A 25,163-nucleotide genomic window follows, 5' to 3' on the forward strand; every position below is an offset into this window, starting at 1 on the left:
GCTTGTTCCTCCCAGCACATCACATTTAAGAACCAACAGGACAGGCAAGTGATGGAATAGAGGCTTAATTACACACCATCCCTTCCACACCACTGAGATACGCTGTTATGACAAGATGGTTTATTGGAAGAAAAGTGCCTTCCCCAAAGAATGAGGGGAAAAAGGCAGGAGAAATGTTAAGGAAATCAACTGGGATAAAGAAAACTGTGGGACCCCCCGAGAGATTCTGCTGCTGGCACTGTAATATTAGCAATTCCTGGGCCAGTGATCACCATGCATGCGCCCTGCTGCACACTTCCCCCCAATCAAACTGCGCTCGTTGTGAGGTGTTGGCAGCAAACGCAGCCTAAAACCCAGGCCCCCATCTGGCCAAAGATCCCAAGCCACTATTTTGTAGGAGAGTGGGAAAGTTATGCCCGGTGTCCTGGACATCATTTATCCCTCGAGGAACATCACCACAAAATGAATTAGCTGGTCATCATCATAATTGCTGTTTGTGGGATCTTGCTGTGCATTAATTAGCTGCCGCATTACAACATGTCGACAAAATGCTTCATTGGCCGTAAAGTGGATTGGGACATCCTGGGGTCATGAAAGGTGCTAATATAAATATGCAAGTCTTTCTTGAGTGGCACATTCACGCAGGCTGACACTGCTCCTTTCTCAAGGTGAATTAGTTGCGTTTTGCTGGTGCAAAGGCTAGAAACAGTCTGCAGTGATAAAAATGACATGGTATAGTTGTCCTGTTGTATGTGGCTGCAGGTGGGGTTGGGGTAGGGATAGATTAAAAGACAATCTCTTTTATGTGCCAGGTAATCAGATTAGAGGCTAGCCCACGCTGCCGTCTCGGGAATGATCATTTCTTTTCCCCGTTACATTTCCCAATGGGATGTGCCATAATAAGGAATCTGGGGAGAGGGGGTGTTTTCTGATGTCTGCTCTTGGCCTTAGAGTAATCTGATTAGCAAAAGAATCACCCAATGAGTTATAATTAGAGCCCCATGGATTTCATGGAAATTTTTGCTAAATTTTAGACACATCATTCTTCATATATTACCTATTGTGTCCTAGGCCGGATATATGAAGTAAACAATAGCACTCTGATATCTAATGAGAACAGTAATTATTCTAAACATATATCATTATACTCATCACAAATGTTAAATACACAATATCTCCCCCCACCAAATGGTAATTAAAAGGTAGCATTGTGCTTCCAGCTTGCTCATCTCTCAAACAGTCCTCGATTTTGTAGAAAAGCAAAATGCTACCAGAAGCTGGAAATCTGAAATAAGAACAAGAAAAAAATAAGCTGGAAAAACTCAGCAGGTCGGGCAGCATCCACGGAGAGAAATAGTTCACGTCTTGGTACAATGACTTTTCACCAAATCTTTTGGATGGTGTGACTTATGATGGCCGTGTGATATTTAGCTAAGAGTTACAAAGAACATACAAGACAGAAACAAGCTGTTTGGCTTAATCGAGCAGGTATTCTATGCTCCACACGAGCCTCCTCTCACCCCTCTTCATATACCCTATCAACATATCTTTCTATTCCTTTCTCCCTCTTGTGCTGATCTAACTTCCCTTTGAACCCACCGAGGCCATTTGCCTCAGCTACTCTACAAGGTAGCAAGTTTCACATTCTAACTACACTCTGGATAAAGATGTTCCTCCTGAGCTCTCTATTGAATTTAGTGGTGCCTTTCATATATTTATTACTACTAGTTTTGGACTCCTCCCGACAAGTAGAAACATTTTGACTCCGTCTACATTATCAAACCCCTTCATAATTTTAGTGACCTCTGCTAAGTCGCGCCTCAGCCTTCTCTTTTTCTGGAGGAAAGAGCCCCAGCCTGTTCAGTCTTCCAGACGATCCTTACCTGGAAGGAGTTGACATAAATCTCACAGGTCGGATATACTGATAAGTCACATAGGAAGAAGAGTTTGTGGCCGGTGCGAATCCTGGCCTGCGCAGAACTAGTTGCTCTGGAATTGGAATCAGGAATCTGAGCGGGATGAGGGGGGGAGGTGGGTGGTGAAGTGAGTTTCATCCACCTGGGGTCCCCTCTGCCCTGCCGGGGAGTCAGGTCATGGACCAGAAGGGGTCTAGGGCAGCTAATTGTATATGGCTTAAGGTCACTTCATGGGCCAAGAGGAGCAGCAGCGTTCCGCAAAGAACTTTGGGCCTCCCTTGCCCCAGGCTCCCCACCACTGGTCGCCTGCAGGGCTCCCTTTACCACTTACCTGAGCCCCTGGCAAGCAGCCTTTCGTCTACGGCTTCCTTCTCCCACCTCCCCAGGCTAAGTAGTGGACCTGCGAGAGTATTTATGGGAATGGTGCTTGGCCATCACATTCCTGGACTGGTTGAGTTCGCTGCCTGAGTTTGGGGTTTATGCCCACTTGCAGGTCGTGGTGACTGACTCCTGACAATGCTCAGGCAGGCTGGGAGTAGGCCGATTAATTCTGGGAGCTGCAAGATCTGGATAAAGGCGAGGGGACAATGACATATTCAAGTATGCTAACGCTGTGCTATTATTTAGATACTTCCTGTCATTTTACTGCACTATATTGTCATAATGTTAATTAAAGGCAGTTTTAATTAGCTTGGCTTTTATATTTACTTTTAATAAGCAGATTATCACCTTGCATTTTGACAGCACAAAATCTTAATTTTTGTTACCCATACATCACTTAAAAATCTTGTGCAGGGTACTTCACTTACCATATTACCTGATGTCCGAGAGTTTCTGCTCCTATTTCGCCCAGGGCGATATATGTGCATATAGAAAGACTTGAATTTATATAGCGCTATGACACTCCAAAGTGCTTTACATCCAATGGAATACTTTGTGAAGTGTAGTCATTGTTGTAATGTGGGAAATGTGGGAGCCAACTTGCGCACAGCAAGCTCCCACGAACAGCAATGTGATACCGACTAGATAATCTGGCTCTCTTCAGTGATGTTGGTTGAAGGATGGATTTTGGCCAGGACAATACTTGCGTTCTATGAGAGAAAAGGTAAACTGTGTCTACTGCCATGTTGTGTGGAACTAAACGCTCTGTAACCAATGTATTAAGAAGCTTTTTTTATTGAAAAGAGACATTTTACAATTACAGAGTTTAGTCTCCTTACATTACTTTACAGTCTTTAACAGAGTACTGTACAGTTGACCCACAAAATCATAATACATACTGGTATGGTCAATCATAACTCAATCTAACAAATTTCACTGGCAAAATGCAGGCAACGTCACACAGCTTTCATTATTATTACAAACATATAAATAAAGCATCTAGTCATTGCAAAACATGAACTGCCAAATGAGGTAATATTAAAACCGAAACCATTCATTCTGATAGTGTCCATATTATACCTATTTACACTGAGATATGACTGCCAGCTAACAGCTCTTTACAGATACATTCCAGGTTAGTGTAACAGCAGATAAACTGATTCCAGGCACAGTAATGACTGGCACAGCTTATAAAGCACGATTAGGAATACGTTTATAGTTAGGCTTGGCACTCTTTAGGGATGTATTCCCTAAACAAACCAGAAACACAGGAATTACAAAGCAGGAATGTGGAGAATATACACATCAGTATTCCAAAATAGCAATCCAAATAGGGTGTTTGGATGACGACAAACTATTAAACTGATCAGATTGCCAACTGTAACTGAGAAATATTTACTGTGTATATACATGGCAGTGAATTTTTGCCAAAAGTTCTTTTCACCAATGTCATTTTGAGATGGAGGACCCAAAGGAGTGTTCATTGAATTGTGTCAGATTCATGATGTAAAACCTGAAGAGATTGTTGAAGCAATGACCCAGAGTGGAGGAGTATTAGAGCAATGATTCGGTATTGGAGGAATGTTAGAGCAATGATTCGTGATTGGAGGAGCGTCAGAGCAATGATTCGGGATTGGAGGAGTGTCGGAGCAATGATTTGGGATGGGGGAGTGTCAGAGCAATGATTTAGGATTGGAGGAGTGTTGGAGCAATGATTTGGGATTGGAGGAGTGTCAGAGCAATGATTTGGGATTGGAGGAGTGGTAGAGCAATGATTCAGGACAAGGAGGAGTGTCAGAGTAATGATTCTGGATTTGTAGTAGTGTCAGAGTAATGATTCTGGATTTGTAGTAGTGTCAGAGTAATGATTTTGGATTTGGAGTAGTATCAGAGTAATGATTCTGGATTTGTAGTAGTGTCAGAGTAATGATTCTGTATTTGGAGTAGTGTCAGAGTAATGATTCTGGATTTGGAGTAGTGTCAGAGTAATGATTCTGGATTTGGAGTAGTGTCAGGGTAATGATTTGGGATTTGGAGTAGTATCAGAGTAATGATTTGGGATTTGGAGGATTGATGGGTAATGGTTTAGGACGAGTGAGATGCTATCTGATCTTTGATGCACCACCTACAATATTAACATGTTTTTAAGAGTGAGTTACAGGAAAGCAAATTCCCTTGTATGTTGTATTGTAGTTGTCAAGTCAAATAAAGCTGTCATCTTTAATACAAGACTGTCAACTCGGCACCGAGATGAACTGGTTGCTAAATACACAGATACGCTGGACTGTTGAAAGCCACCCATCCCTGTTAACAGATTACAGGTGAATCCTGTGACTCTTCCATACAGAATTGTGCGTGTTTGTGTTTAATTTGTAGGATTTGAGGGTAATTCAATGAGGCACAAAGGTACCCGTGCCTGTGGAAATCTGGCAGGGATTTTAGTTAGGACGTCTCGGCTGACACCAGACCTCCGATAACACGCTGCATACTTCAATTCAACTTGGCCAAACTGCGTTTGAGTAAAATGTGATTACAGGATTCAAACCAGTGGTTAGGTGGTGTCAGAGATCTATAGATCCTCTTCCTTTCTGTCTAGAATCCATGATCAATAGTCTACACCACAATTTTATAAAGCTGCTCATTGCAACTAACATATCATGATCTTCACAAATATCAACCTAGCATGGAGGAGATTGGAAAGACACACACAAGACAAGAATATTTCTGATTGCATTGATGGTGCCTGCACCTCTCCGATAATTTTCATCAGTTAGAAGGAAACGCAAAATGGTGCAGCGCTAAAGGGCATTTCTCTCCTCAATCTTCCCACACCGCTTTTCGCAAAGCAATAGGCTTGCAGCTGGCTGTGGAGGGTGGGCAAGAGCAGAGTGTCCACGTGCCAATATTGTGTTCCGAGATTGTCAGACTCGATTCTGTACGTTAAAAGGTTTGAGGGCCAGGACAACTTGACACTCAAGATTTGCCAACGGAACCATTCACCTTCAGTCCATTTTTGGGCAGAGAGAGAAATCAACTGGGTGGAGGGGCAGTGGCTTGAGAGCTAGAGAGTGGATAAAAGGTAAGGAGGTGGGTGAATTGCAACAGTGGCCAGGAAACATGGAATTGAAAAACAGTTACACAAAACACTGAAAACTGACAAGCCGAAGTATTCATCATTTAAATCATACAGGAGGGACAAGTGTAAAATCTACTTCTTGTTCTCAAACAGTGTAGTGATATTGATGACCATTTAGAAGGAAGTCTAGGTCTGTCAACGGTAATCAAATTCTTCTGGTTAAACACGTTGGTGCCAGGGATCTAACACATGGGATGCACAAGGAAGGACTAGAAAAATACATCTTATTTGGACTCAATGCTGGATTGTAAAAGTGACTGGAGTTTAAATTGTGCATCGCTGACTAATAACTCAATTTCCAGGTCCCACCCCCCACCGCACCACCAAAACAAGGAGCAGAATGACACGCAGCCAACAACTCACAGATGAGATCAGCCATTTCACTGTGGCCGGAGTAAAGAACTCCCATCGGGGTTTTCCAATAATCCCCTTTCCCCTCCCTGCAAAATCAAAGGCAAAATCCCGGATGGAATGAACAAATTATGTACAACATTTAAATAGTATAGCGTCAGAGTTTACATCATACTTACAAACAGGAAGAGAATTCTTCCAGGAAAGGCTCCCTTGGACAAAAGCACCATCCCATCCATTTTGGATGATGCTGCCATTGACAGCGCAGGTCAGAGGGGCAGTATGCTAGTGACTGAGAAATGAGGCTAAGACTGATCAATTCCCTTTCTTTCCTTCGAACCAGCACACTACATAATGCTTACAGCTTTTTAATCATACACAGAGCACACTCCTGTTTGCAGCACAGCACCCGGCTCTCAACAACTAGCAGTCTCTTTGTGTTCACTAAACAGATTGCATCTGGGGAGAGTGGTGTGGTGTGGAGGGGAGGGCGAGGTGGGGGAAAGGACCCCATTCCTTTCTTTTGAATAGGGAGAGGACTAAATATTAAATAGACACTAAATTATGACAGTGAATTTAGGAAGGAGGGCTCCGAGGACTGGAAAGAACGTGACTGAGATAATGTGCTTCTTGTGAGAATATTGCAATCACATCCAAGCAGTCATTGAACCATGCCATGTAACTACCTCCTCAGCTAATATGCTTTTCTCTATTATGACTAATCATGTTCTATTAAACAGTGGTAATGCTGGAAGAACTGAACTATACAAGTGTAATGAAGCCAGTATTCTCCCCGGACAGATTAGCCACAACTGATTTGACACATACCATCATAGGAGCTTCAAACCTGACAAACTCTGTGCTCTCGGCTGATTTATGTCAGCAAGGGCCCTCCACAGAAGAGCTGAATCAACCTGTTTGGTAGAGGTGAAACGTACTGACAGCTAATTGCCAATGCCTGAAAGTTCCAATTTCCCTTGTCCGTTTTCACAAGTTTGCCCTGCTAGCCCAGCATTGTAAAGCTCAGAGTTTTCACCCTCTACTACTGGGTTCTTCTTCAGGAGGGCAATTCCTGATCCTTTTCAATCTATTTTTTTTTTTGACGGCACAGAGCCTCGGCTCATTTGAGTAATGAGCTGATCCGCGACTGGTCATCTTCTTTTCCCCCGTTTCTCCGGCTCTTCATGACGTTACGTTGCTTCGAGAACTTAATCAGGAGTGGAATGAGGTTTCACAGATACGAGGCTGTAAAAGGGAGAGGTTCAGTGCTGCTCTCTAAACACAAAAGTCTGGTGTGCTCCTCCTCAAATGACAGTGGGCAGTTTGGTGTCCATCCTTCCGCCGTTGTTGTTGTTGTTGTTGTTGCGGCTGCCGCTCTTGCGGGACAGGTTGGGAGTTGCCACCAGGATGAAGTGCTCCTCGGGGCACCCGTACTGCAGCAGGATGTCGCTGCACTCCTGACTCATCGCTTGCCTGGCGTAGGCCAGTGCAGTGTTCCCGTGGGCATCGCGCGCCATGATGTCAACTCCATACTGCAAGATCAATGACAAAAGTTAGAACATAGTGAAAGCAGGGGGCCATTCGGCCCCTCAAGCCTGTTTTGCCATTCAGTTAGATTGAGGCTGATCTGCATGTCAAGTCCATTTACCCACCTTGGTTCCATAATCCTTAATACCCTTACCCAACTAAAATCTATCAAGCTCAGTTTTGAAATTTTCCGGTTCACCCCCAGCCTCAACAAATTTCCATGGGGGAATTCCAGATCTCACTACCCTTTGTACAAAGAAGTTCCTCTGAACATCACCCCAGAATGGTCTAGTTCTAATTTTAAGGCTATGCTCTGAATTAGATTTAGATTGGGTCCGTTGTAATTTGGTTCTTAACTGGAAGCTGAAAATCCCACATGTCTACGTTGTTGGGCTGGGCCTTCAGGGAACGTTAGTCCTGACATTTTTCTTTTCCAAATTTCTTTCTTTTCCAAAGGAGTTTGGAAAGTTAGTCAAAGCCTCTGCTACCTCTTTAACTTTTCCCATCTACCTTAAGTTTGAGTAAAGTCTTTCGTGTTATCTCTCTTCCATTAGATGTTCCACACCCAGCTCTGATGTTGAGCTTCAAACTCCACCTTCTCTGTGGTAATTGAGACAAAGTACTTAGCATTTTAGCCATTTCCTTGCTCTCTACTACAACCTTCAATCCTTTGACTTTTAATTATCCTTATTCCATCTTTACTATTATCTTGCTGCAAATATGCTAAAGGAAGCTTATTTATTGCCCCTTAATATTTTTTTCTAATCCGCTCTTCTAGAATCATCCAATCAAGCACCATAGGAGGAGGCCATTCAGCCCATCAAGCCTCTATGAAAGAGCAATTCAATTAGTCCCAATCCCCTCTCTTTCGCTTTAGCCATCCAACCTGTTTCACCTTCAAGTATTTAACTAATTCCATTTAGAAATTTACTATTGAATGTGCTTCCGCCATCCATTCAGACTCTGCATTTTGGATCGTAACAACTCTCATCCTGGCTTTCCTTTCTTTTCATTCCGCCCTGTAAACACTAAAGACATTAAGGGCAGAATTTTCCAGTCGGCGTGTGGTGGCGGGCCCGACACGCCGATGCGTAAAATGACATACGATGATGTCGGGCATGTGTCCTGATGTCATCATGCGCCATCGCGATATTTCATTCAGTGGGCGCGCGCCGGAGTCGGCTGCACGCCCGCCGAAATGTAAATGGCCTATTAAGGCCATTAAGAAATCAATTGAGCCACTTGAGAATGCTGGCCATCCAACCTTAAGGTTGGCGGGCAGGCGAAGAGCCCAAGCGACCTTTGCGTTTTTCAGGAAACCTCATCCACGGGCAGGATGAGGTTTCCTGAAGTCTTTATTAAATAAATAAATAAATACATTTTCATAAACTTAAAAACATGTCCCAACTCATGTGACACAGTCACATGAGAGGGCATGTTTAAACAATTTAAAAAATAATTTATTCAATCCTTTTAATATCCATTCAATCTCCCTGAGGCAGCTCGGTGCCTTCACATGCGCGAAAGAGTGCTGACCCCGACTCTCCCTCCTCCTCCCGCCTGCCCGCACAGGTAGCACTGAGCACTACCGGCTGCATATTATGCTGGGCAGGCCTTCATTGGCCCGCCTGTGTAAAATGGCAGCGTGCAGCCGATCACGGGCGATGATCGGCTCCACGCCTGCTCTTGCCCAGCCTGCCCGCCTTAGGAAAAGTCCTGGCCTATCTGTAAGCAACAAGTTTGATCCAATCTCTCCATTGAACCACTACCTTTCATTACACTCACTTTTACTCTTGGTGGATTTTACTTAATTAGTACTCTATCCATCTCCAATTTAAATAATTCTTACTATTGAGAATCTTGCAATTCTACAGAGCACTTTGCAACTCAGAATAGCCCAAAGCACTTAACAGCCAATGAAGCACTATACAAGTGTAGTTACTGTTGTAATATAGGATTATTATTCTGCAGTTGTCTATTAGTTTATTTTTTTCTTCTATTTAATCTAAGCACGGTCCTTCCTATCTCACTATAATTTGTTGTTTGCAGTGAAGCACCCTTGCTCTTGACTTTTTTTCTTTTCCGTTCTGCCATTGAACCACTGCTTCCCAAACGTTTACATCACAAACTCCACCTCATCACCAAAAAGCCAGGTCAAATAGTGCTTCATTCCTCACTGGAGTAGCAATGTACTGACAGAAGACAGGAATGAACCTACTGGAGAAAACACTACTCCTCCCCAAACGTATTTCAATTACTCCATCTGATGGCCTAAATGTGACTCTTAACTGCCCTCTGAAATGGCCTAGCAAGCCACTCAGTTCAAGGGCAACCAGGGATGGGCAACAAATGCTGGCCTTGCCAGTGATGCTCGCTTCCCATGAAATAATTTTAAAAAAATTACACAAGCTATTGGTCCCCATTATCACTGGGGTGCTAGCTAGGAAAGGTAAGTTGATTCATACCATTGGCTTGATTTTACTTCTCACCTGAGTGCCAACTCTGATTAGATGCATTTCTAATGACCTTTGCCTCCAACTGCCCCCAGACTCATTCATACGCTTGGCCACCATCTTGCTTTACCATTGAGGAAACAAAAAGACACTCCTTTCCCATCAGTCCAACAGCCTCATATCCAATGCCTGATGGCTTCATAAGCCACGGGCATAATGAAAGGCACAGCAGGCGCCAAGAGCTGAATGGCCTACTTGTGCACCTAATCCTTATAACCAATACACAAAGGTGTTCAATATAAATTTAAAGCACAGCCGTGTTTTAATGCCCCTATACTTTTCCTCCCAAATTGCTCTTAGTGCATTCCTGGGGGTTAAGTTTTTAATTCCTGGAAAGTTGAAAACCTGATGCCTAGACCGTGTTGATGTGATGTCAAAATCACTACTTATTATAAAGTGTATAACCGGCCAATAAGGGTGGAACAAACCATCAGTCACTAAGTATAAAATGCTCCTGTTTAGTTTCTCAGGCAGTGCTGTGGATAGGGAGCTACATTTGAAAAGTACTTCATTGGCTGTAAATTGCTTTGGGATGTCCTGAGGTTGTGAGAGGTTGCTGCAGAAATGCAAGCCTGCCGTTCCTTTTGAAATTGTCACATTCACCTACCCAGATCAGAAGCTGGGTGAGGACGACATTCCCTTTCCTACAGGCCAAGTGCAGCGATGTGCGTCCGTCTCCCTCTCCGTAAGTCTCATTTACTTCATCCTTGGAGCCGTGGGCTAGGAGCAGGATGACAGCCCGCAAGTTCTCCTCAGCTGTAGCATGTAGCAGCTGTTGTCCCAAGGGAATGTCTGAGCACGGCGGTGGGATCAGGAACAGTTTCTGTTCATACTTAGCACGGATCCAACGCTCCTTCTCTTCCCTGTAAGATACAGAAAAAAAAGTCAAGCTTTAAAAGTTTTATCCAGTATATTTACACTATCTATATTTTAACTGCATATCCATCAATGTGGCTGCTGCATGCACCTCCTACAAGGTGAAATTCACCTAAGTTCCTTTAACTGCACCTCCCAAACCTGTGACCTCTACCACCTAGAAGGACAAGGGCAGCAGGCGCATGGGAACACCACCACCTGGAAGGTCCCCTCCAGGTCACACACCAACCCAACTTTGAAATATGGCACCATTCCTTCACTGTCTCTGGGTCAAAATCCTGGAAATTGCTTTGGGGGCACCTTCACTACCCACCAGATGACCCACCGCCACCTTCTCACTGGCAACTAGTGATGGCCAGTAAAAGCAATAACCATATCACAAAAATGAATTAATTTAAAAATTGGAAAGATGTAAAGGATTTAGACAAGGTTAACACCTAATGCCAGTTCAACATTGTTGATTTTCACTTTATAATTAACAGATTGTTAATACAATTATGAATTGGACGAGCAATTCTTTAGTACATATCATCCATTCATCTATTTATTTTGTGTCTGTATGAATGTATGGTTCCAACTGGCTTGGGCTAACCAAACTCAAGATGGCACAGCTCCTTGGCAGAAAGGGGTTCATGCCCATTATTACAGAAGATATGAGACTCAGACATGTAGGCCAGGATTTTCCATGCCAGCCAGTGTCGGGAGTGTTCAGTGGTGTGAGCACACTCAAGCCCATCACACATTCACTGGCACATATGGCGCAATTGGTTTCACGACAGCGTGAAACCAATTTGCGATCGTCCGCTCAGCCCATCAATGGCGGGCTGTATATCCCGCCATCGGACGTAGGGAACCTCATTGTATTACATCTTCATATAATTATTAGGGCTGCCTGCCGGAACTGTTCCCCCCCCCCGCCCCACTGGACTGTCCGCCCACATCGGCAGGAAAACACGCCAACGTGCTTCACAACAGCACATAAGTGATGTGCACCTGGGGAGCTGCACTTCGCTCGGGACTTCAAGGTTTGTTTGCCTACCTTGCTTCGGGCAGCACTCACAGTCATCAGCGCCAGGGCTTCACAGGCAGCATGACATCACTTCTAGGTGGGCTCACAGCAGGCCTCTACCTACCAGGCCAGCCATATGTGAGTGGCTTTTCAATGGCTGCAGGGCTAGGGGGAAGGGGGAGGGGGCGAAGGGGAAGAAGTGGCCTCAGGCTAGGGAAATGTACTGGGGAAGGAGGGTATCCCAGGGTGCGCGTGGGGGCACTTGTTGATCTGTGCTAATGGCCTCAAGATGGTGAGGGCTGAGGAGGCAGTCTCCAGAGGAGATGAGGCCAGATGGATATGTGAGGGTATTTGTGTGAGAGAATGGGTGGTGGTGTCCCCTTGAACTGGCAATGAGTGAGGTGCCAGTGAATGTGTGATGGGCTTGAGTGTGTGAGTTTAGAGTGATGAGATGATTGCCACACCCTGGATGCATGGATGAAATCATTCATCCTCTAAGTGCATTGGACGGCCAACCTCTTCTGTGCAGCATTGGCACTGATCAGCACTGCCATCGCCTACCAAGCCGGAGTGGTAAGGTAGCTGCCTCTCGTGTGGCCAGAGTGGGGATAGAGGACATCACAGCGGGCCTCCATGGCGTCCAAAGGGTGCTCGAAGGCTGCAGTCTTCTTGCCTTTCGGGGCCATCTCTTCTTTACTGCAGTCCTGGACTGGAAGCTCTGAGCGCGGCTCAGTGATGCCTGGCATGATGAAGTGGCGAGGTGATGGGGTGGCAGGTGAATCGGAGTCTGTCTACCATGGAAACGGCGTGTATCCCAGGAATATATAAATAATGAGGTGTGTTTGGGATGATACAGTGTGAAAACTCGCCATTGCGGCTGGTGGGTAAAACATCGTTCTACCCGCCTGCTACCACATTTAGTACAAATTTGGGACCATTCCGCCCATAGTAAACTTTGAAGATAATAATGCGGATTTCAGGAGGACAAAGACTGGTGAAATGGGCAGACACATGGCAAATTAAACTTAATGGAGAAGGCTATGAAGTACTTCACTTTAACAGGAAGAATGACGAGAGGCAATATAAGCTGAACGGGACAATGCTAAAGGAGGATGCAGGAGCAGAAAGACCTGGGTGTACAAGTCTTTGCAGGTGGCAGGACTAGTTGAGAATGCTGTTAAAAAGCTATACACCATCCTTGGCTTTCTAAATAAAGACATAAAGTACGTAGCATGCAAGTTATGCTGAACCTTTATAATGCGCTAGGTAGGGTCCCAGGTGTGGTACTGCATCTTACGCTGGGCAGCTCATTTTAGGAAGAATGTCAAAGGCCTCAGAAACGGTGGAGAGATTTACTGGAATGGTGCCAGGGATGAGACTTCAGTTATGTGGAGAAATTGTAGTCATTTTCCTTACAGCTGGAGAAAGTTAAGGGGATTTTTGCTCAAAAATTTGAAACCTTTTGATAGAGTAAAACAAAGAGAACCTCTTTCCAGTGGCAGAAGGCTCGGTAACCAGAGAGAACTGGAAAAAGATCCAGAAACAAGAGGAGGAGATTTCCTTACGCAACAAATTATTGTGATCTGGAATGGGCTGCCTGAAAATGTGGTGAAAGCTGTTTCAATAATAATTTTCGAAAAGAAACTGGACAAATCCTTGAAGGGGATACATTTGCAGAGCTGTGTAGGGAAAGGGTGGGGGAGTGGGTCTAATTGGGTGGCTCATTCAAAGGGCTGGCACAGACAGAGGGCTGAATGGCCTCCTTCTGTGCTGCATCATTGTAGGATTTTCCTCCCCTCTTCATTAAATGATCAATTCTGATCCCAACGGTGTAGGGGAAAAGTGCTTCCATCACAGAGGGGAAAACCACAGTCAAAAGCAACATAAAGCTTAGAGACAGCCTCATGTCCAGGGACTTCTTGGCAGAAGCACAGAAATTAAATGTTCTCTTTGTGCCTTGGGGGATGTTAATAGGGGACTGAAAATTAAAGAGGGTGATGTTCTAAGTTTTCCTATAGAATCCAGGGAGGTTTGCTTTGGGATTGGAAGGGATGGAAACTGACTTTGCGGTGACCCTAACTGCTACATTCCATTTGTTCTCGAGTGAAAAGGTAAAACAGGATTTGTACTGTGAGCATCTAAGGGCCTGTTTACACTCTTATCTGTAATCCAGTGTCGTGTTCACTCTAATCTGAATTAAAATGCAAAGGTAAATAGATTAACTGGATTAGTTGCGCATCATTTCCTGGTGGGTTGGAATGACACTTCAGTGACCTCAGGTTCACCTGGAGCCTCAGTTTAACAGCTCCTCTACCCATGGCTCCACGTAACAAGGGCAATGTAATGCAGTGACTCCTGAAACTACGGGTCAAATCAGCATCCCTTTGCAATAGGAAGCAGGAACATAAAACTTTTTTACATATATACTGCTTCTGTTTTTGGCACGGTGTGAAAGTGTCACCCTGGTGTTTAACCCCTCATCTTTAAAGTGCAATTAAATAACTACATAGAACTTAAAGCACAGACACAAGCCATTCGGTCCAGCTAGTCCATGCCAGTGTTGATGCTCTTCCCACCATACTTCATCTCAGTTAATCAGCCTGTCCTCCTATTTCATTCTCCCTCATGAACTTATTTAGCTTCCCCCTAAATGCATCTACACCAATTGCCTCAACTACTCCATGTGGCAGCAAGTTCCACATTCTCACCGCGCTGAGTACAGAAGCTACTTTGAGTAAAGAATTCCCCATCAGGCTTATTGGTTTGTATCTGTTACTAAAACCTCTAATTTTGGATTCTCCCACAAGTTCTCCATGTCTAAGCCTTCATAATTTGAACCTCTTTGTAACATTATAGACCTCTGTTAGGTAAGCATTCAGTTGTCTCTTATCTGAAGAAGAGAGCCCCAGGCTTGTTCAGTCTTTTCCCAGTTTTAGTGATGTTGGTTAGGGTATAAATATTGCCAGGACATTGAGGAGAACTTTGCTGAGCTTCTTCGAAACGGTGCCGTGGGATCTTTTATGTCGACCTGTCAGGGCAGATGTGGCCTCAGCCCAAATCTCGTTTGAAAGACAGCACCTCCGGCAGTGCAGCACTCCCTCAATACTGCTTTGGGAGTGTGTGCCTAGATTTTGTGCTCAAGTCTCTGAAGTGGCACTCAAACCCATAACCATCTGACTCAGTGGTGAGAGTGCTACCAACTGAGCATGGCTGACAGCTAATTTCCTACAGCAAATACACTTCAAAAGCACATGATTGGCTGCAAAAGTGCTTTAGAATGTCCTGTTCTCATGAAAGGCACTATATAAATGCAAGTCCTTTTTTTCTCATTTTGCTAAAATAGATTTCCTTATCTCAATGACACAATCACAAATCACAGAATCTTAATGGCACAGAAGGAGGCCACTGGGACCATCATGTCTGCACCAGCTCTTTAAATGTGCATTATGACCTACTGCCATTTCGCTGCCTTTTCCCTGTACCTTGCACATTGTTTCTATCCAAATAATCATCTAATGCCCTCTTGAATGCCTCCATTGAACCTGCCTCCATCACACTCCTAGTCAGTACATTCCAGACACAAACCGCTCGTTGTGTGAAAAAGGTTTTTCTCACGTCACACTTGCTTTTTTTGCAAATCACTTTAACTCTGTGCCCTCTCATTCTTGATCCTTTTACGACTGGGAACAGCTTCTCCCTATCTACTCTGCCCAGCCCCCTCATGATTTTGAACATCTCTATCAAATCTCCTCTCAGCCTTTTTCTCTCCAAGGAGAACAATCCCAACTTCTCCAACCGATCCTCATAGCTGAAGTTTCTCATCCCCGGAACCATTCTTGTAAACCTCTTCTGCACTCTCTCCAACGTATTCACATCCTTCCTATAATGTGGCACCCAGGACTGTACACAATATTCCAGCTGAGGTCTAATGAGTGTCTTATATAAATTCAGTATAACCTCCTTGTTCTTGTGCTCTATGCCCCTATTAATAAAGCCCAGGATACTATATGTTTTATTAACTGCTATCTCCGCCTGTCTTGCCACCTTCAATGATCTATGCACTTATACACCCAAGTCTTTCTGCTCCTGCACCCCCTTCAAAATTTCACCCGTTATTTTTTATTGTCTGTCCATGTTCTTCCTACCAAAATTCATCACCTCACTTCTCCGCATTGAACTTCATCTGCCACCTATCTGTCCACCCCACCAATTTGTCTATGTCCTCTTGAAGTTCCATGCTGTCCTCTTGCAGTTCACAACGCTCCCAAGCTTCGGATCATCCGCAAACTTTGAAATTGTCTACATCATTTATATCAGGAAAGCAAGGGTCCCAATACCGACCCCTGGGGAACTCCACTACAAACCATCCTCCTGCCCGAAAAATATCCATTGACCATTATTCTCTGCTTCCTATTTTTCAGCCAATTTTGTATCCATGTTGCTACTGCCCCTTTTATTCCATGAGCAATAACTTTTCTCACAAGTCGGTTGTGGGGCACTGTGTCAAATATCTTTTCAAAGTCCATTTACACCACATCTACAGCATTACCCTCATCGACCTTTCTCTTACCTCTTCAAAAAACTCCAGCAAGCTAGTTAAACATGATTTCCCCTTTAGAAAATCTTTTACATCTGTCACTCTTCTGTTGGGAGATGGGGGAGGTGTTTCTTAATGGTACTATGAAGAGACAGTGATGCAAATTTCAGAAACATCAAAAGAGCCTGTCCACAATGTACAAGGCACAAGTCAGGAGTGTGATGGAATACTCTCCACTTGCCTGGATGAGTGCAGCTCCAACAACACTCAAGAAACTCGACACCATCCAGGACAAAGCAACTCGCTTGATTGATAGCCCATCCACCACCTTCAACATTCACTCCCTCCACCACTGAGGCAGTGGCAGCAGTGTGTACCATCTACAAGATGCACTGCAGCAACTCACCAAGGCTCCTTCAATAGCACCTTCTAAGCCCACAACACTACCACCTAGAAAGACAAGGGCAGCAGATGCATGGGAACACCACCACCTGGAAGTTCCCCTCCAAGCCACACGCCATCCTGACTTGGAAATATATCACCGTTCCTTCACAGTCACTGGGTCAAAATTCTGGAACTCCCTCCCTACTGGCACTGTGGCTGTACCTATACCACATGGACTACAGTGGTTCAAGAAGGCGGCTCACCTCCACCTACTCAAGGACAATAAATACTGGGCTAGCCAGTGATGCCCACATCCCATGAATGAATAAAAAAAAAAATCCTACTGTAACAGTAATGTCCTTATACTCCAGTGTGGCAGGACGCAGGGATGATCTTGTTCCTGCTAGTTTAGGTTTGTAGAGAGGAAGTCAGTACAGGCAGAATCTGTCAGTCAGTCTAGAGACATAGGGAGTCTTGGTCAGCCAGTTAGCACAGAGGGAAGGGGAGAGAGACAGAGACAGAGTGAATGTTGATCAGTCAGTACAGAGACAGAGTGTTGGTCAGTTAGTACTGAGACAGTGAGTGTTGGTCACTCAGTACAGAGTGAGTTTACATTGAAGTAAGGGATTGGAAGATGCCTGGCGAAGATTGTCCATCTGAAGATTGGAAGGTGGCAGGGAAGGAGTGCAAATGATGCACATCTTTTGGTTTTCTCCCTGCAAATTTCCAGTCTTCAAATAGACAATCTGTGGCTGGTCACAAACATGGCATAATACACTGATATAAAGCGTTGAAGAATTTTGGCTATCAATGTAGAGTTTTGAAATGGAATTAGCTGAGAGAAATTTGAGGCTGGCTGTACATACTTTTCCTGCAGACTGATTCAGCACCGCACAATATCCCCCAAAACTGCCCTAACATCTCAATCTGGCTAAGTCTTAATGAGCAATTATGATAATAATCTGTAGCTGAAAAAACAGCCTTCGCTTGAACATAATTTACAGAAATGAAGAGCAAAGTAGAAAGAGTAAATGCTGGAAATACTCAGCCTGTCATGAAACGTGGGATAAACCATAAGTGGCTGAAAAAAAAATAAATTGTGCAGGTGTTTATGGAAAAGTTAACTATGGAAAATCCAGACTGTGTATTAAATTCAGCTGGGAAGAAAATGTTAAGTATTTTTTTCCAAAAGGCCAATGGGTCAACACCAAGTTGATGCCCTTGATTGTCAGGAATTGAGTACAAAGTGTTCGCTTGTGGAGATATAGTCAATCTGGCACCAAAAAGGAGAGTGGGAAGCTGGGCTAAATAAACATCTATTGTTGATGACTTATCAAATCCCCTTTGTGACCTGTCACCAAAGACTGTTGATTCATGGTCTGGTGTTCAATGCACCTGGCAGATTAAGCTGCTGTTATCCAAATATTACACAGAGCCCCAATTCCGCTACTTAACTGGGAAGAAGTTTTCCTTCGAAATTCAAAAAAAGCACCAATGATATAATGAAGCCTGTCTCAAGGAGTTCTGTCAGTAAATAGCTAATGTGGTACAGAGCAACAAAAGCAAGGAACGATCCAGGTTTAATCCCTGCTCGGTAGTGAGTCCATCCAACCATAGTTACCAACAGCCTGAGCAGGTTATATATTACATAGAATTGCAGAGTGTTACAGCATGTAAACAGGCCATTCGGCCTAATGCATCCATGCTGGAGTTTATGCTCCGCAAATTCCTCCGATCATCCTACCAGTATATCCTCCTATTCCTTTCTCCCTCATGTACTTATGTAGTTTCCCCTCAAATCTATCTGTGCTACTTACTTAGAATTTAAACATAAGAATTAGGAGCAGGAGTGGGTCATTCGGCCCCCCCACCGAGCCTGCTCGCCATTTAGTAAGGTCATGGCAGATCTGATTGTGGCTTTAACTCCATTTTCCTGCCTTTCCCTCATAAGCCTCGACTCCCTTGCCCATCAAAAATCTGTCTAACTCAGCCTTGAATATATTGAACGACCCAGCCTCCAATGCTCGCTGGGGGAGAGAATTCCAAGGATTAACGACCTCAACTCCTACTTCTGGTAGGTTCCACATTTTTACCACTGTTTGGGTAAAGAAGTTTCTTTATGAGGTTAATATGAAGCCGAGAAGTTCTACTGTCCTTTGTTTGCATCACTCAAGCGGCATTTATTACATTGAAAATTTCTGTACCCGGCTGATTGGAAGATGGAATGGCTTTGGGCTGTCAGTACAGTGGGCAGCCTGAATTGCCCCTGTCCTCCCATTTTAAAAAGACAACCAGTAATCGGCAGTAAGAAGCCTCTGAACCCATGAAGCAGCTGTTTGTCCCCAGAGTGAATTGCTGTTGATCAGTGGAGAGTGAGGTGAATGATTCAGGGGGCTGGTGAGACAGTGAGAAGAGACCAGCTGATTTGATCCTTTCCCAGAAGTTCTCCAAGAGGTCCTCACCTTGAATCAGAGCAGGATACAGCACAGGTGACCATTTGGCCCATTGTACCTGTGCCGGCTCTTTGAAAGAGCTATCCCATTAATCCCACCACCTCAACCCACTGCTCCTTCCCCATAGTCCTGCAAAATGTTCCTTTTCAAGTATATATCCAATTCTGTTTTGGAAGTTACTGCTGAATCCACTTCCACTACCTTTTCGGGCAATGCATTCAAGACTTGCCCCATGGGATTGGAGGATTCCAGCTGCTGGCTTATGTTTATCACTTTAAAACAGAGAATAATTGCAGCCCACACGACCCAACAATCCCTGGCTGCCAGAAGCTGGAAAGGTTATTCTGGTATATGTAACGTAATCAACACAAACTGAGTGCAAACTAGCGGTCCAACTTCAGAAGGCAAGGATGGTTTGCTACTTATAGCTTTTTCCCCTGGAATGCAACTGATAAAATATTGGCTATAGTTGTAGCTGATGCCACGACATGTTCTTGTCCTACGGTAACCATTTCTCATAGTGAGTTATGCAGAATTTACAGCACAGAAACAAGCCCTTCGGCCCAACTGCATTTATACCCTACACAAGCCTCCTCCAACCTTACTTCATCTCATCCTATCAGCATATCCTTCTATTCCTTTCTCCCTCAAGTGCTTACCTAGCTTCCCCTTAAATGCATCCATCCTATTCAACTCAACTACACCCTGTGATAGCCAGTTCCATATTTTCACTGCTCCACGAGTAAAATAAATTCTCCTTAATTAAATTTAAAAAAAATTAATTCACAGGATGGGGGCATTGATGGTAGGGCCAGCATTTAACACCCCTTCCTAATTACCCATGAGAAGGTGGTGGTGAGCTGCCTTCTTCAATACAACTGAGTGGCTTGCTTGGCCATTTCAGAGGCTAGTTAACAATGGGTCTGGAGTCACATATCAGCCACACCAGGTAAGGAAGGCAGCTTTCTTTCATCAAAGGACATTAGTCAGCTATATGGCTTTTTATATGACTACCTTGTAGTTTTATGGTCACATTACTGATTGTTTTTATTTCAGATTTATTTAAATAGTTGGATTTAAATGGTGAAGATTAAGAGGAGATTTGTTAGAGGTGTTCAAAGTCATGAGAGGTCTGAACAGAGTAGATAGGGAGAGTCTGTGGGCGATGGGCAAAAGAAGCAATGGTGACATTCTTTTTTCTTTATTCATTCATGGGATGTGGGCATCGCTGGCAAGGCCAGCGTCTGTTGCCCACCCTTATAATTGCCCTTGAATTGAGTGGCTTGCTAGGCCATTTCAGAGGGCAGTTAAGAGTCAACCACATTACTCTGTGTCTGGAGTTACGTGTAGGCCAGACTGGGTAAGGATGACAGATTTCCTTCCCTAAAGGATATTAGTGAACTAGTTGGGTTTTTACAATAAATGATGATAGTTTCATGGTCCAGATTTTACTAATTGAATTTAAATTCCACCAGCTGCCATGGTGAGATTTGAACCTGTGTCTCCAGAGCATCAGCCTGGGCCTCTGGATTACTAATCCATGGACATTACCACTATGTTGTCATGTCTCCCCTGACATGAGGAGAAACTTTATGTTAAACGCAGCAAGTGGTCAGGATCTGGACTGCACTGTCTGAGAGGTTGGTTGGGACAGATTCAATCGAGGCCTTCAAAAGAAAATTGGATAAGTACCTGAAGAGAAAAAAAATTGCAGGGCTACAGGAACAGGCTGGGAGTACAGGACTAGGTGAGTTGCTCTTGCAGAGGGCTGGCATAGACATGACAGACCGAATGGCCTCCTTCTGTGCCCAATTCTATGATGCTATGAAATTATGTGTCAGCCATGGCTCAGTTGGCAGCAATCTCATGAGGGGACTTGACAGGGTGGGTGCATCCCCTTGTGGGAGAGACTAGCACGAGGGGACACTGTCTCAAATGGGAGACCCCTTAATTTGAAACGGAGAGCGATGGACGCAGGGTCATTGAATATTTTTAAGGCAGAGGTAGGGAGATTCTTGACTAACAAGGCAGTCAAAGTTTTTTGGGGGTGGGAATGGGGAGTTGAGGCCACAATCAGATCAGCCATGATCTTACTGAATGGTGGAGCAGGCTCAGGGGGACGGAATGGTCTACTCAGGCTTCTAATTCGTATGTTCTCTGAATTAGAGGGTTGTGTGTTCATGTCTCACTCCAGAGGCCTGAGTGCAAAAGCCAACTCCAGTGCAGTGCAGTGAAGGAGTTAGGGTTGTCCAATTGTTGTGAAAGGTGCTATTCTACATACAACAACTGAATAATCTATCAAATTGGATTTCAAGATTTTTATTTTTGACATCATGCTCTGCAGTTCAGTGGCCTAAATTTCAGCCAGGTTGCAGTGGTATTTCCACCACCATTAGCTCAAAAGCAGCCAAACCTGCGCAAAGATTGAGGAATCTCAGGTGCAAATTAAGTCCGGTGCAAATTGAGTCCCCGTGATTTTTTGTGGCAGTTTAAAAAATATCATTCTGGAAATGGGTCCTGACCACAAAACTGGCCATGTCCCCAGACCATCATAGCAAGTTTCCATTTATTACAACCATTTGCAGCCCTTCAAACAGGCTCTTAATTTTTTTTTTGACACAAGAGCAAATAGGCATTTTGTAAAAGTTTATAATTTTAAAAATGTACCTGGAGACTGACTACTTACACCAATGTAACTCATAAATGCTTCTGTATAGGTTTTTTTAAAGGCATTTTCATTTCTTTCTGCAGGCAGTGGACAAGGCACTAATTAAATGTGCTCATTTTTTGTGATATACACATTCTCAGCTGTATTAATCAAACTGTGCCAAGTTCTCACTTTTAAACATGCCTAGAAGAATTTTTGAATGCAATTCACGTTGCAAAATCCTGCCCAATTGCACTACTTCACAGAAGATTTTACGTTCGGTCTTATACAAATGAATTTGAATGGATATTTGAGGAAAAAAAAAAATCACTTTTCAAAACCAATTAGTGCAATTTTGAGCACAATTTGCAGCTGATTTGCCAAACGCACCAAGGTGGAAATTCTTGGCCAGTGTTTTCTTCTGAAAATTGAAACAAAATTGAGGTCTCATATGACATATGTAAGCCTGGGGGTGTTTCCCCAAAAAGAAAAGGCTGAGAACTGACTTGATAAAGTTGTCAAAATTATGAGCAAGTTTGATAGGTTAGACAGAGAGAAGATGGTGCCACGATTGGAGGAATCTAACACTGGGGGCCGCAAATGTAAGATGGTCATAAATAAACCCAGTAAGTGTAGCAATGAGGCCATGGTTGCATTGTGGTCATGTTGCTAAACTAGTAATCCAGGAACCAGGACTAATTGAGTTCAAATCCTACCAAAGCAGCTAGGGAATTTAGAAAGAATGCATGCCCTGCATTTATATAGTGACCACAGGATGTCCCATAGTGCTTTATAGACAGTGGAGTATTTTTGAAGTGTATTCACTATAGTAACGTGACAGCCAATTTGCACACAGCAAGTTCCTGCAAACAGCAATGTGACAACGGCCTGATAATTTGTTTTTCTAATGCTGATTGAGGAATAATTATTGACCAGGACACTGGGGAAAACACTCCTGTTCTTCTTCGAAATAATACTGTGGGATTTTTTACATCCACCTAAGAGGGCAAACTCAGTTAGAGGCAGAATCCCTGTCCTGAAGGTCCCAGGAACCCTTATGGCAGGTAAGTAAAGTCCCTGATTGGATTTAAATCATGCTGGGACGCCTGGAAATGGCCATGGCGGGATTACCACTGGCTCTCCAGCCGCTGGACAGGCCCACCAGTGCGGCCATTAAATCTGGCCCAGTGCCTGAGCGTGCAAACAAACAATGGCCATTTGGGTAAGATGCTGGATGTCTGTTAATGCCATGGAACTACACCGAGCAGAAACAGGAGAGAAATAATGTTTGATAGGGCTGGGGTTATGCTCTTTCAAGCAGAGGAGATTAAGGTGAGATTTGACAGAGGTGTTCAAAATCATAAGGAATTTTGATAGAGTAAATCAGGAGAAACTGTTTCTACTGGCAGCTTGTTCAGTAACCAGGGGACACAGATTTAATGTAATTGGAAAAAGAAACAGGTGACATGAGGAGATTTTTCACAGTGAATTGTTACAAATTGGAATGCAATGAATGAAAGGGTGGTGGAAGCAAACTCAACAGCAACCTTTAAAAGGGGATTGGATAAATGCCTGAAAGGTTAAAATTTTCAGGGTTTTGGGGAAAGAACAGGGATGTAGGACTAATTGGATAGCTCTTTCAATGAACTGGCACAGGCACGATGGTGGGAATAACCTCCTCTGGTGCTACAAAGTTCTATATTATTAATGGGATTTGCAGTAGGACGTCACCTAATTACTGGCCACCCTGATATTTTGAATTAGGGGTTAAAGGAAGAGATGCTTATACTTCTAAGGAACAATTCCAACCTTTTCTCATGATAAAGATACAAGGCTGGGGTTAATTCCAGTGTTATATCCTGGTCTCTCTTTTGTTTCCATGACCCAAACCTCATTTTAACTGCTAAGATAAAAGCAAAATACTGCGGAGGCTGGAAATCTGAAACAAAAACAGAAAATGCTGGAAAAACTCAGCAAGTCTAACACTATCTGTGGAGAGAAAAAAAAAAGAGTCAACGTTTAAGTTCCGTATGACTCTGGCTCTGAAAAAGAGTCATACGGACTTGAAATGTTAACTCTGTTTTTTTCTCTCCACAGATGCTGTTAGACCTACTGAGCTTTTCCAGCATTTTCTGTTTTTGCTCCTCATTTTAACTATGTGAGTTAGTCTGACTGCTGGTGTTGTGGATGGTGCTGCCTTGAGCTGGCTGTCTTCACCAGGGGTTAACATGCATTCATTTGACTTGTTCCAACCTCTAACCTTGCATAAAGGGCCCTGCCAGTGGTTAATTAAAAGTGAGTGTCTGCTGGACGTCAGCACTGCTGGGTTGGACTGTCACATAAAACTGCTGTGTGCGACCCGAGAGAGCGACCCATCACTTGAGCACTTTCTTATCTCCATAATAATCAAGAAGAATAAAACCCTTCTCCCTCCCCCACACCCCATCTCAAACCCCAAAAACAGACCATTTTTTCTTTTAGTGGTAACCTCTGACATTAACACAGCACCCAGGAAAAGAGGAAACAAAAAGCACACCAACAAAAGTTCACTCTCAATTCCCAGAGTGTCACCGTGCCCAGTGTGATTGACAGGACATTACGACACAATGAAAGCACCGCGGAACAGCCCACATCCCGCACCCCCACCCCCACTGCCAGGGACCGCCTGTCCGGTGCAATCAGGAAATTGTCCTCTCCATCTTTCCGCTTCTCAGGAACGCTGATAATCTTCAGATACCTTGGCCAAAGCACAGCACAGCACAAGACAGCAGCCCTTATATTACCCAGGGAAGTGGTTGGGGGGGGGGGGGCAAAACCCAGCGGGAGGGAAAGGACACCTGACATTTTACATGCTGCCCAATTTTCCTTAGCGTTGAATTCACACCAGCAGGGTGTGAAATGGATGACCAACACACAGCCAGGGGAAGGCAGTTAAAATCCACCCCTTGTTTTTACATTCGACTACCCATTGTGATAATCTGCCTACATCATCCTGAAGTCAGAGCTGTTCCAGTGGGATGGGCTTCACTTGAACTTTGCTGGGGCCAATGTCCTGGCGAATTGAATAACTAGGTCTGTAGAGAGGACTTTAAACTAAACTGGGGGGAGGGTTCTGTAGGCTTACAAAGCAAAATGATATAGCAGTATTACAGGGCAGCTCTTTAGGTAATGATTCCCAGAGTGTGACAGGAAGGGACAGAGTGTACAGACATAAAAAGACAGCAGCAAATAGGGTCAAAAGGCAAAAATTAATAGCTCTTTACTTAAATGCATGTAGGATTCGGAACAAGATAAATAAATTAACGGCACAAATAGAGGTTAATGGGTATGATCTTATAGCCATCACGGAGTCATGGTCACAAGGAGATCAAAGCTGGGAACTAAATATTCAGGGGTATATGACTTTTTGAAAGGACAGGCAGGAAGGAAAGGG

At 44.0% G+C, this 25,163-nt stretch overlaps 1 protein-coding gene and 1 long non-coding RNA gene across 5 annotated transcripts in view; one reads left to right on the plus strand and one right to left on the minus strand.

Annotated features, from left to right (window-relative positions):
- Positions 1–3,080: 3,080 nt before the first annotated feature.
- On the plus strand, positions 3,081–4,305 carry LOC144686386 (uncharacterized). Of its 2 annotated transcripts, none has more exons than XR_013577922.1 (3): positions 3,081–3,969; positions 4,029–4,096; positions 4,251–4,305. It is a non-coding gene; the product is annotated as an uncharacterized LOC144686386 (long non-coding RNA). The 2 variants fall into 2 exon arrangements; XR_013577923.1 differs by having other exon boundaries at positions 4,189–4,282.
- Positions 3,892–25,163, minus strand: part of agap1 (ArfGAP with GTPase domain, ankyrin repeat and PH domain 1) — a 662,670-nt gene continuing 641,398 nt past the window's right edge. For all 3 annotated transcript variants that reach the window (XM_078551515.1, XM_078551513.1, XM_078551514.1), the window contains 2 exons: positions 10,432–10,687; positions 3,892–7,316 (listed from right to left, as the gene is read on the minus strand). In XM_078551515.1, the coding sequence (XP_078407641.1) occupies positions 7,089–7,316; positions 10,432–10,687 (484 nt within the window). In that variant the 3' untranslated portion in view covers positions 3,892–7,088. The remainder of the gene's footprint in view (positions 7,317–10,431; positions 10,688–25,163) is intronic.

The sequence above is a fragment of the Cetorhinus maximus genome, chromosome 11 (genome assembly GCF_964194155.1).
Source record: "Cetorhinus maximus chromosome 11, sCetMax3.hap1.1, whole genome shotgun sequence".
In the NCBI taxonomy this organism is placed as follows: domain Eukaryota; kingdom Metazoa; phylum Chordata; class Chondrichthyes; order Lamniformes; family Cetorhinidae; genus Cetorhinus; species Cetorhinus maximus.